Source organism: Anomaloglossus baeobatrachus, chromosome 2, assembly GCF_048569485.1.
Source record: "Anomaloglossus baeobatrachus isolate aAnoBae1 chromosome 2, aAnoBae1.hap1, whole genome shotgun sequence".
Lineage (NCBI taxonomy): Eukaryota > Metazoa > Chordata > Amphibia > Anura > Aromobatidae > Anomaloglossus > Anomaloglossus baeobatrachus.
The window spans coordinates 336,225,816-336,238,593 of record NC_134354.1 but is presented as its reverse complement, the minus strand read 5'-3'; the positions used below and the strand labels follow the sequence as shown (position 1 = coordinate 336,238,593).

The window sequence follows — 12,778 nt, the reverse complement described above, 5'->3', positions numbered from 1 at the left end:
TAACTGGCCAAGGTTACTATTGGCATAATTCAGTAGTCTGGTTACATTGCTGCAAAGTGTATTGCACATAGCATCTTTTGTTATATTATTCGCTATGCCATAGTTGTCTGCTTATGTATTCTACTGTTTGTTGGTATTAACTATGTTTTCTTTTTAACTTTCCAAAATTAAAGGGAATGATCATCTTGTGATGCTTACCTCAGACGGGCATCTGTACACATCTGGCTGTGGTGAGCAGGGTCAACTTGGCAGGGTACCGGAGAGATTCACCAATCGAGGAGGACGTAAAGGCCTAGGTTAGTTTAGCATTATGAATCTATTGGCCAAGATGGGAGTGTCTTGATTCCCTAGCTAGGGGTTTTTGAAAAGCTTTATTTCAGGCTCCTTCCTTGATATTGGGCTTGATATTGGGCGTGGAAAGACCCAATTGCACGCGGTCAGCCGTGCAACCTCCAGTGAATTCTGTTGTAATTAGGTCTGCTGATTTAAAATATTTTTATTAAGGTGGGAAGAGGGGAGATATGCATTGGATTATAAGACACACCCCAAATTTAGAGGGGGGTGGGGGGGAGGTAAAATGGGTTCTGTCTTACAATCCGATTGTGTCTTACTGGGAGCGGGCGGTGGTGGAGCGAGGTCACAGGAGGCAGGGGCGGTGGTGGAGTAAGACAATGCTACGGGCTAAGATAGGCAACTTACAGGAACAGTCGGTGGTGTGGGCTTCAAAGAAATGGCGCCCAGAGTCGGCGCATGCGCAAATGGAGCTCTTGGCTCAAGATCTCATCTGCACACACGTCGCCTCCAGGTGCCATTTTCTCTAAGTCCGCTGCTGGGAGATCAATGGACTGGGGGTGATGCATTCACAGATGAAATCTTGAGCTGAGAGCTCCAGCTGCGCACACGCTGACTCTAGGCGCCATTATTTGAAGTCCGCCGTCCTTCTCAGGATGGCATCTACAGGGCCCGCAGCATTTCTCCTGCTACCCCTCTCAACTACTGCCAGTAAGCAACACTTGGATTATGGCTGGAAACACATCTATGCGAGTAAAATCGGTCCGACTGGACTGAAAAAAACTCGGCTGATTTTAGTTCACGTTAGGTGCGAGTGCAACGCAACTGCGATGCTATTTCTGAATAAATTAATGATTTGTCTTGCGTGTGCGACCCGTGTGTGTCGCGTTTGCGATGCTGGTTTCCTGCAACATCTTAACTAGATAAAAGTGATTACACATGTGTCAGTTAATTTACCTTTGGGAATGTGATGTCACATTCATCTGTTGAATATTTAATGAGCATAGTTCCTGCCACACTCGCAAATGTGAACGCTGGTGCGCGTGTGTGATCCTACTTTTAATCCGCTTCCATAGGGAATCATTGAGAAAAATGGTTCGAGAAACTCGCAAAAAAAGTAGCATGCAGTGATTTTTTTTTTTTCTCACACCGATTTGGACTGAGGAAAACAAATCGCAAATGCGAGCTGAATCATTCACTAACATGTGTCCGATTCCAATGCAAGTTTTTCTCGCATTGCTCTACTGCGAGAAACTCGCAAGTGAGAAGCAGCCCTATAAGACATACTGCTCATTTTCCTTTCAAATGTTTGGGAGGAAAGAAGGGAATTTTGTTACTTACCGTAAATTCCTTTTCTTCTAGCTCCTATTGGGAGACCCAGACGATTGGGTGTATAGCTACTGCCTCCGGAGGCCACACAAAGCATTACACTAAAAAGTGTAAGGCCCCTCCCCTTCTGGCTATACACCCCCAGTGGGATCACTGGCTCACCAGTTTTAGTGCAAAAGCAAGAAGGAGGAAAGCCAATAACTGGTTTAAACAAATTCACTCCGAAGTAACATCGGAGAACTGAAAACCATTCAACATGAACAACATGTGTACCCGAAAACAACCAAAAATCCCGAAGGACAACAGGGCGGGTGCTGGGTCTCCCAATAGGAGCTAGAAGAAAAGGAATTTACGGTAAGTAACAAAATTCCCTTCTTCTTCGGCGCTCCATTGGGAGACCCAGACGATTGGGACGTCCAAAAGCTGTCCCTGGGTGGGTAAAGAATACCTCATGTCAGAGCTGCGAAGACAGCCCTCCCCTACGGGGAGGCAACTGCCGCCTGCAGGACTCTTCTACCTAGGCTGGCGTCCGCCGAAGCATAGGTATGCACCTGATAATGTTTGGTGAAAGTGTGCAGACTCGACCAGGTAGCTGCCTGGCACACCTGTTGAGCCGTAGCCTCTTGTCGTAATGCCCAGGACGCACCCACGGCTCTGGTAGAATGGGCCTTCAGCCCTGATGGAAACGGAAGCCCAGCAGAACGGTAGGCTTCAAGAATTGGTTCTTTGATCCATCGAGCCAGGGTGGCCTTAGAAGCCTGCGACCCTTTGCGCTTACCAGCGACAAGGACAAAGAGTGCATCCGAACGGCGCAGGGGCGCCGTGCGGGAAATGTAGATTCTGAGTGCTCTCACCAGATCTAACAAATGTAAATCCTTCTCATACCGATGAACTGCATGAGGACAAAAAGAAGGCAAAGAGATATCCTGATTAAGATGAAAAGAGGATACCACCTTCGGGAGAAACTCCTGAATGGGTCGCAGCACTACCTTGTCCTGGTGGAAGACCAGGAAGGGAGCCTTGGATGACAGCACTGCTAGCTCAGACACTCTCCGAAGAGATGTGATCGCTACCAGAAAAGCCACTTTCTGTGATAGTCTAGAAAGTGAAACCTCCCTCAGAGGCTCGAAGGGCGGCTTCTGGAGGGCAACTAGTACCCTGTTCAGATCCCATGGATCTAACGGCCGCTTGTACGGGGGTACGATATGACAAACCCCCTGCAGGAACGTGCGTACCTTAGAAAGTCGTGCTAGACGCTTCTGAAAAAAGACGGATAGCGCCGAGACTTGCCCTTTAAGGGAGCCGAGCGACAAACCTTTTTCTAACCCAGATTGCAGGAAAGAAAGAAATGTAGGCAATGCAAATGGCCAGGGAGACACTCCCTGAGCAGAGCACCAGGATAAGAATATCCTCCACGTTCTGTGGTAGATCTTAGCGGACGTGGGCTTCCTAGCCTGTCTCATGGTGGCAATGACCTCTTGATATAATCCTGAAGACGCTAGGATCCAGGACTCAATGGCCACACAGTCAGGTTCAGGGCCGCAGAATTCCGATGGAAAAACGGCCCTTGGGACAGCAAGTCTGGTCGGTCTGGTAGTGCCCACGGTTGGCCGACCGTGAGATGCCACAGATCCGGATACCACGCCCTCCTTGGCCAGTCTGGGGCGACGAGTATGACGCGGCTGCAGTCGGATCTGATCTTGCGTAGCACTCTGGGCAAGAGTGCCAGAGGTGGAAACACATAAGGGAGCCGGAACTGCGACCAATCTTGCACTAAGGCGTCTGCCGCCAGAGCTCTGTGATCGCGAGACCGTGCCATGAAGGTTGGGACCTTGTTGTTGTGCCGGGACGCTATTAAGTCGACGTCCGGCCTTCCCCAGCGGCGACAGATTTCCTGAAACACGTCCGGGTGAAGGGACCATTCCCCTGCGTCCATGCCCTGGCGACTGAGGAAGTCTGCTTCCCAGTTTTCTACGCCGGGGATGTGAACTGCGGATATGGTGGAGGCCGTGGCTTCCACCCACATCAGAATCCGCCGGACTTCCTGGAAGGCTTGCCGACTGCGTGTCCCCCCTTGGTGGTTGATGTATGCCACCGCTGTGGAGTTGTCCGACTGAATTCGGATCTGCCTTCCTTCCAGCCACTGCTGGAAGGCTAGTAGGGCAAGATACACTGCTCTGATTTCCAGAACATTGATCTGAAGGGTGGACTCCTGCTGGGTCCACGTACCCTGAGCCCTGTGGTGGAGAAAAACTGCTCCCCACCCTGACAGACTCGCGTCTGTCGTGACCACCGCCCAGGACGGTGGTAGGAAGGATCTTCCCTGTGATAATGAGGTGGGAAGAAGCCACCACTGCAGAGAGTCCTTGGCCGTCTGGGAAAGGGAGACTTTCCTGTCCAGGGATGTTGACTTCCCGTCCCATTGGCGGAGAATGTCCCATTGAAGTGGGCGCAGATGAAACTGCGCAAACGGAACCGCCTCCATTGCCGCCACCATCTTCCCGAGGAAGTGCATGAGGCGTCTTAAGGAGTGCGACTGACTTTGAAGGAGAGCCTGCACCCCAGTCTGTAGTGACCGCTGCTTGTCCAGCGGAAGCTTCACTATCGCTGAGAGAGTATGAAACTCCATGCCAAGATACGTCAGTGATTGGGTCGGTAACAGAGTTGACTTTGAGAAGTTGATGATCCACCCGAACGTCTGGAGAGTCTCCAGTGCAACATTCAGGCTGAGTTGGCATGCCTCCTGAGAGGGTGCCTTGACAAGTAGATCGTCCAAGTAAGGGATCACAGAGTGTCCCTGAGAGTGCAAGACTGCTACCACTGCCGCCATGACCTTGGTGAACACCCGTGGGGCTGTCGCCAGACCAAATGGCAGAGCTACGAACTGAAGATGGTCGTCTCCTATCACGAAGCGTAGAAAACGTTGGTGCTCTGTAGCAATCGGCACGTGGAGATAAGCATCTTTGATGTCTATTGATGCCAGGAAATCTCCTTGAGACATTGAGGCAATGACTGAGCGGAGGGATTCCATCCGGAACCGCCTGGCGTTCACATGCTTGTTGAGCAGTTTTAGGTCCAGAACAGGACGGAATGAGCCGTCCTTTTTTGGCACCACAAAGAGATTGGAGTAAAAACCTTGTCCTTGTTCCCGAAGAGGAACAGGGACCACCACTCCTTCTGCTCTTAGAGAATGCACCGCCTGCAGAAGGGCATCTGCTCGGTCGGGATGTGGGGAAGTTCTGAAGAACCGAGGCGGAGGACGAGAACTGAACTCTATCCTGTACCCGTGAGACAAAATGTCTGTTACCCACCGGTCTTTGACCTGTGGCAGCCAAATGTCGCAAAAGCGGGAGAGCCTGCCACCGACCGAGGATGCGGAGGGAGGCGGCCGAAAGTCATGAGGCAGCCGCCTTGGAAGCGGTACCTCCGGCTGCTTTCTTGGGGCGTGAGTGAGCCCGCCAGGAATCAGAGCTCCTTTGCTCTTTCTGAGTCCCTTTGGACGAGGAGAATTGGGGCTTGCCCGAGCCTCGAAAGGACCGAAACTTTGACTGCCACTTCCTCTGTTGAGGTTTGCTTGATCTGGGCTGGGGTAAGGAAGAGTCCTTACCTTTGGACTGTTTAATGATTTCCGCCAATTGCTCACCAAACAGTCTGTCTCCAGATAATGGCAAGCTGGTTAAACATTTTTTAGAAGCAGAATCTGCTTTCCATTTTTAACCACAAGGCTCTGCGCAAAACTACAGAGTTGGCGGATGCCATTGAGGTACGGCTCGTAGAGTCTAGTACCGCATTGATAGCGTAGGTCGCAAACGCAGTCATTTGCGTAGTTAAGGACGCCACTTGCGGCACTGCTGGACTTAAGAAAGAGTCCACCTGTGCCAAACCAGCTGAAATAGCTTGGAGCGCCCACACGGCCGCGAATGCTGGAGCAAACGACGCGCCAATAGCTTCATAGACAGATTTCAACCAAAGGTCCATCTGTCTGTCATTGGCATCTTTAAGTGAAGCCCCATCCTCCACTGCAACTATGGATCTAGCTGCAAGCCTGGATATTGGAGGGTCCACTTTTGGACACTGGGTCCAGCGTTTGACCACGTCAGGGGGAAAGGGATAACGTGTATCCTTCAGACGTTTGGAAAAACGCTTGTCCGGATAAGCATGGTGTTTCTGGATTGATTCTCTGAAGTCAGAGTGGTCCAGAAAAGTACTCAATTTACGCTTGGGATACAGGAAATGGAATTTCTCCTGCTGAGCAGCTGCCTCCTCTGCTGAAGGGGCTGGGGGAGAAATATCCAACAGCCTATTGATGGCCGCTATAAGGTCATTTACCATGGCGTCACCATCTGGCGTATCCAAATTGAGTGCGGTGTCAGGACCAGACTCCTGATCACCCACCTCTGTCTCATCATATAGAGACCCTTCTCGCTGAGACCCTGACCCGCGTGATGACGTGGAGGGTCTCTCCCAGCGAGCTCGCTTAGGCGGCCTGGGACTGTCATCAGAGTCAGAGCCCTCAGCCTGTGATGCCTGGGACCCCCTTGAAGTACGGATTAGTTCCAACTGAGGGGGACCGGGGAACATAGACACAGCAGTGTCTATGGTCTGAGCAACTGGCCTGGACTGCAAGGTCTCCAGGATTTTTGTCATAGTCACAGTGGGCTACCACCACCATAGGCTCTGGCTGACGAAGTGCCACTGGGACTGAACATTGCACACAATGAGTCGTTGGAGCCTGCTGGTAGATTAGCCCCACATGCTGTACAAGCAGTGTATGCAGCCCGTGCCTTGGCACCCTTGCGTTTTGTGGATGACATGTTGCTGTCTCCTCAGAGCAATATAGGGGTATACAGCCAAGAAGCGACCGTACAGTGCAGTATATATATATATATAATCTGGTACAGGAAAAAGTACACCAATACAACACTGTGACACTAGTGGGGCCAGCACTAATGTGCTGCTTACCGCCCGCTAAACGCGGGTGTGTGGTCGCCAGAAATCCCTAGTCTGGGTCTCCCAGAGCCTGTGTCCGTCCTCCAGCCAGACTGCATGCAGGAATGGCTGCCGGCGTCCTGTGGAGGGGGGGGCGGGCCCTGGGCGTGCTCAGACCAAAAGCGGGAAACCTGCGTCCCACTGTGCCTAGTGAGAGGGCTGGAGCATGTAAATAAGGCTCCAGCCCTCGGCGCTGACGATTGCACAGCGTCTGTCCCATTCCCTGATTGACAGGGAGGGGGCGGGAACGAAGCGGAGCTAGGCCGCAAAAGCCGGGGACTAAATTTATAAGCGCCGCCGCCGCCGTAAAAGCGCGGTCGGTGCTAAGTCCCCGGCGCACTACAAGTCCCAGCCGCGCCGCCGCTCTGAGAGTGGCCGGCGCGGTAGTTCCCAGCACATGAAGTCACACAGCTAAGCTGCTGTGACTCAAACCCCAGCGTTACTGTCCCCGGCGCACTAACACACCCAGCAAGTCTGGCGTGTGCGTGCCTGTCTGTACGGGGACACAGAGTACCTGAAAGTTGCAGGGCCTTGTCCCTGAACGGTACCCAGCTCCGTATCCAGCAGGTTCACTGGGTCTGTGGATGGAGCCCGGCCTCAGGGCTTGGGGGCCGGTAAGATCCCACTTCCTCAGAGCCCCTCAGGGGGATGGGGAAGGAAAACAGCATGTGGGCTCCAGCCTCTGTACCCGCAATGGGTACCTCAACCTTACATACCACAAGTGGGGTAAGAAGGGAGCATGCTGGGGGCCCTAGTATGGGCCCTCTTTTCTTCCATCCGACATAGTCAGCAGCTACTGCTGACTAAACAGTGGAGCTATGCGTGGATGTCTGACCTCCTTCGCACAAAGCAGAAAACTGGTGAGCCAGTGATCCCACTGGGGGTGTATAGCCAGAAGGGGAGGGGCCTTACACTTTTTAGTGTAATGCTTTGTGTGGCCTCCGGAGGCAGTAGCTATACACCCAATCGTCTGGGTCTCCCAATGGAGCGCCGAAGAAAGGGAGTCTTATAATCCTTAAAAATATGGTACATCGTGGATCAGAAGTCGAACTTGCTCCAAAAAAGGCAGGTGATGTCTGTAATGCCATGTTCACACATTAAGTGTTTGGTTTTTTTTTGTTTTTTTTTTTTTTATTTTTACCTCAGGATTTGAGTATTTGTAGTGAAAACCAGGAGTGAAACAGAGGAACGGTATAGAAATGCGTCACCACTTTTGTATTTAACCACTACTGGTTTTAGCTTACAAATATTGAGGTAAAAAAAACTCACTAAATTCTCAGAAAACTCAGTTTGTCATGACAATGCTTCTCTGAAGACCAGCCGGTAACACCCTTAGGAGAACATGATTGGTTTTTGTTTTTTGTTTTTTTTTTTTTTTTTTTTTTTTTTTTTTTTCTTCTTTAACCCTTTCACGACCGGCCGATTTTTCGCTTTCCGTTTTTTTTTTCGCCATTCTTTTTCTGAGAGACGTAACTTTTTTATTTTTCAGTCAATATGGTCATGTGAGGGCTCATTTTTTGCGGAACGAGCTGTACTTTTAAATGAAACAATCAGTTTTACCATATTGTGTACTAGAAAATGGCAAAAAAATTCCAAATGCTGAAAAATTGCAAAAAAAGTGCGATAGCACTATGGTTTTTGAGATATTTTATTCACTGTGTTCACTATATGGTAAAACTGATGTGTGGGTGTGATGCCTCAGGTCAGTGCGAGTTCGTAGACACCAAACATGTATAGGTTTACTTTTATATAAGGGGTTAAAAAAAAATCGGAAGTTTGTCCGAAAAAAAGTGGCGCACGTTTTACGCCATATTCCGTGACCCGTAGCGTTCTCATTTTTCGGGATCTTAGGCTCAATGACGGCTTATTTTTTGCGTCTCGAGCTGACGTTTTTAACGGTACCATTTTTGCGCAGATGCTACGTTTTGATCGCCTCTTATTGCATTTTGCGCAAAAGTTGTGGCGACAAAAAAACGTCGTTTTGGCGTTTGGAATTTTTTTGCCGCTACGCCGTTTACTGATCAGATTAATTGATTTTATATTTTGATAGATCGGGCGTTTCTGAACGCGGCGATACCAAATGTGTGTATATTTTTTATTTTTTTAACCCTTTAATTTTCAATGGGGCGAATGGGGGGTGATTTGAACTTTTAGGTTTTTTTGTTTTTTTTTTTACTTTTTTTTTTTTTATTTTACTAGTCCCCCTAGGGGCTATTGCGATCAGCATTCCGATCGCTCTGCAGTATCTGCTGATCACAGCTGGAAGGCTGTAAACAGCAGATACGCTGTCTTTCTCTTTTGCTGTGCCCCGGGCACAGCGAAAGTGAAACCAATTCATGTGTAGTACAGGAGTCATCACATGACCCTGTACTACCATGACAACTATCGGGAGTCACGTGATCGCGTCACGTGACTTCCGGTTTCGGCGGTAAGTAAAACTTTACCGCGATTGCGCTTATAATGGCGCTGTCATGTATTGACAGCGCCATATAAGGGGTTAATCGGCACGAGCAGATAACGATTCTGCTCGTGCCTAGCAGGCACACATCTCAGCTGTGAAAATCAGCTGAGATATGTGCCGATCGCGGCATGCTGCCGCCGGAGGACCGCGGGCAGTAAGATTATGTCATTTAGGACGTAATTTTACGGCCCGCGGTCGTTAAGGGGTTAATATTCTAATTGCATATATAAGTTCTAATTGTGTGTGTGTGTAATATATATATATATATATATATATATATATATATATATATATATATATATATATATATATATATATATATATATATATATATATATATATATATATATATATATATATATATATATATATATATATATATATATATATATATATATATATATATATATATATATATAATTTATTAATGTTTTAGAAAAAAAATAAATAAAAAATTACCTTCTCACCCCCTGTGGGTGGTTTTGTCCTTCCTCATTCTCGGGTCCTCTACCAGAGGCCTGGGAGTTTGAGGGTTCTGCGCAGGATCTTAGTTGTTCCCGTGCTGAGAACATAATAAATATATATAGAGATAGATAGATATATATATATATATAGATAGATAGATAGATATACACCGTATTTTTCGGACCATAAGACACACTGCCGTGACCACGTGGGCCCGCTCATTTCATATGCACGCCCATCTCTCAGCGCTGCAGCTGTCACTGACAGGAGGGCGGGGTGATGGGCGGGGGGTGCGCGCATAATTAACAGCCGGCCGTGATCACCCCTGGCAACTACAGTCTGGAGTGATCATGTGCCGCTGTATTCACTGCCCCCCGTGCACCATCAGCACGGGGAGCAGTGAATAAGTACGGCATACTCACCGGACACTTCCGTGCAGCACCGTGATCTCCTCCAGTCTGCCGGTCGGATGATCTGTGTAGAAAGCAGTGAGCACAGCGATGATGTCATCGCTGTGTGCTGCTAGTCACGCAGGTCAGCTGACCGGCAGACAGGAGGAGATGGTGTGCTGCACGGAAGTAAGCGGTGCTGCTGCCGCCACAGACCGGGGGAGGAGCGATGCTGCATGGAGCGAGGAAAGGTGAGTTTAATAAACGTTTTTTGTGTGATACAGGATACATGCCATATGGGAGCATGGGGCCATATGGGAGCATGGGGCCATATGGCAGGATGAGGGCATATACCAGGATGGGGTACCTTAGCAGAGAATTTGGGGACATTACCCCCATAATAGTGTCAGCAGCAGATCCTCGCCCCATAAGTGTCATGACCACATTTTTTGCTTAAATTTTTATTTTCCTATTTTCTTCCTCTAAAACCAGGGTGCGTCTTATAGTCCGAAAAATACGGTGTGTGTGTGTGTGTGTGTGTGTGTGTATGTATGTATATATCTCTATCTCTATCCTCTACCCTCTACCCTCTAGTACAGTGGAACCTTGGATCCCGAGCATAATTAATTCCGGGAGTGTGCTCTTAAATCAAGTTACTCTTATATCAAAGCGAATTTTCCCATAAATAATTGAAACTCAAACAGATCATTCCACAACTCAAAAAATAGCAGAAGGTACAGTACTGTATCTACAAATGCAAATTGTTGTATAGTATACAGAATATCGTGTATACTATACAGTACTGTACAATGGAATTGTAACATACTGAGGAGACACTGGAGCTAACTAAGGGAGTAGTTACCTGACCAACCACTGGGGGGGCAATAGGATAGTAAACCAAGCCTGGTCTAATGTAACGCTGCCCTGAAGGGAAGCACTGAAGCTCACCTAAGAGGAGTAAGCCGGTAAGCCCACTAGAGGGCATGAGGACTAGAATGGGGACACAGGTCAGAGGCAAATGGGCAAAGAGACAAATGAACGAAGGATGAGACCAGGACAAGATGGTAGACACAGGTCAGGTCCGGAGGGAGATGGAGGTTAAGGGAAGACTGAGGTCAGGATGGTACAGGGCAGAACAAAAGTCACTCACGGGAATGTAACACAGTTGAGCCGGAAATATCACTGGTGAAGCAACGGTACCAGAAAGTTACCTCCAGGTTTACACAGAGCCGGGGTGGATCAGAGCGCAGGGACGGAACCGGAAGTGTGCGCAATAAGCATTTGCTAGTATTGAGCGTTCCTGCTCATAAACAAAGTTACAAATCTGTGAAAAGGTTTGCTCGTCTAGCGGAACGCTCACAGACTGGGTTACTCATAATCCAAAGGTCCACTGTAGGTGGAAAGGTGCACCTTAAAGCATGCCCTGGGCACCTGTACAGTGGAACGTCGCTTAACGAGTAACCCAGTTAACGAGTATTTTGCTTAACGAGCAAAGCTTGCTGTAAATTGGCAACTCTGTTTACGAGCAAACTTTGCTGAACGAGCAAAATACTCACTGCACACACTTCCGGTTCCGTACATCCACCGCACTCTAACCCACTTTTGCAGTCCACACAAACACACGCAAGCACGCAAAAACACACGCAAACAAATGCTCACCTCTACCTTCTGTTCCATCGCCGGCCTCATGGTTCTTTTAGTTCGCCGCTACAGGATGTGTATTGGTACCCATCGTGACGAGGTAGGAACTTGCTCTGGCAGCGGTAGTTCCTCCCTCGTTGCGATGGTTACCCGATACACCTCTTGTACCGGTGAACTACAAGAACCATGAGGCCGGCGATGGAACGGAAGGGAAGGTGAGCCTAATATGTGTACCTTCTGTTCCATTGCCGGCCGGTTCTTGTAGATCGCCGCTACAGGATGTGTATCAGCAGCCATCGCAACGATGGTTCCTCTGCTGTCAGCCGCTACTCAAAGGCAGTGCGCTGGCCAATCGGAGGCAAGGAGCTCCTGCCTTTTGACGTCAGCGCTCTGGCAGTGGAAGTTTCTCCCTCGTCGCGATGGTTACCCGAAACACATCCTGTACCGACGAACTGCAAGTGCCAGCAGACCGGCGATGGAACGGAAGGTGAGGTGTGTGTGTGTGTGTGTGTGTGTGTGTGTGTGTGTGTGTGTGTCTCTCTCTCTCTCTGATGGCACAATAGGGAACCAGGATGGGACATTTAAGGTGTAGAACGAATTGTCTCCATTGCAATGATTTCCTATGGGAAATATTGCTTTGCTGAACGAGTAACTAGGTTAACAAGCACACTCCCAGAACTGATTGTTCTCGTTAACAAAGGTTCCACTGTACTTGGTATGAACAGTCCCTTTCTTTGTCGCTCCATTGGGAGACCCAGACAATTGGGTGTATAGCTTCTGCCTCCGGAGGCCACACAAAGTATTACACTAAAAAGTGTAACCCCTCCCCTCTGCCTATACACCCTCCCGTGGATCACGGGCTCCTCAGTTTTATGCTTTGTGTGGAAGGAGGCACACATCCACTCATCCATCTCCATTTTAGGCAGCAGCTGCTGATTTTATCGGTTGGAAGAAAAGAGGGCCCCCACAGGGCCCCCGGCATGCTCCCTTCTCACCCCACTAAGTCGGCGGTGCTGTTAAGGTTGAGGTACCCATTGCGGGTACAGAGGCTGGAGCCACATGCCGTTTTCCTTCACCATCCCTTAGAGGCTCTGGGAGAAGTGGGATCCTATCCGGTCACCATTCACTGGGACCGGGCTCCCTCCGCAGCCCCTGTGGGAATCTGCCGGACAGGAGTCTATGTATCCTCAGGGACAGAGCCCTGCATCTAAAG

At 49.2% G+C, this 12,778-nt stretch overlaps 1 protein-coding gene across 1 annotated transcript in view; it reads left to right on the top strand.

Annotated features, from left to right (window-relative positions):
* RCC1 (regulator of chromosome condensation 1) overlaps positions 1 to 12,778 on the top strand; it is a 68,828-nt gene that overhangs the window by 17,973 nt on the left and 38,077 nt on the right. Inside the window, exon 6 of the mRNA XM_075335945.1 lies at positions 174 to 296. Coding sequence (XP_075192060.1) covers positions 174 to 296 — 123 coding nt within the window. The remainder of the gene's footprint in view (positions 1 to 173; positions 297 to 12,778) is intronic.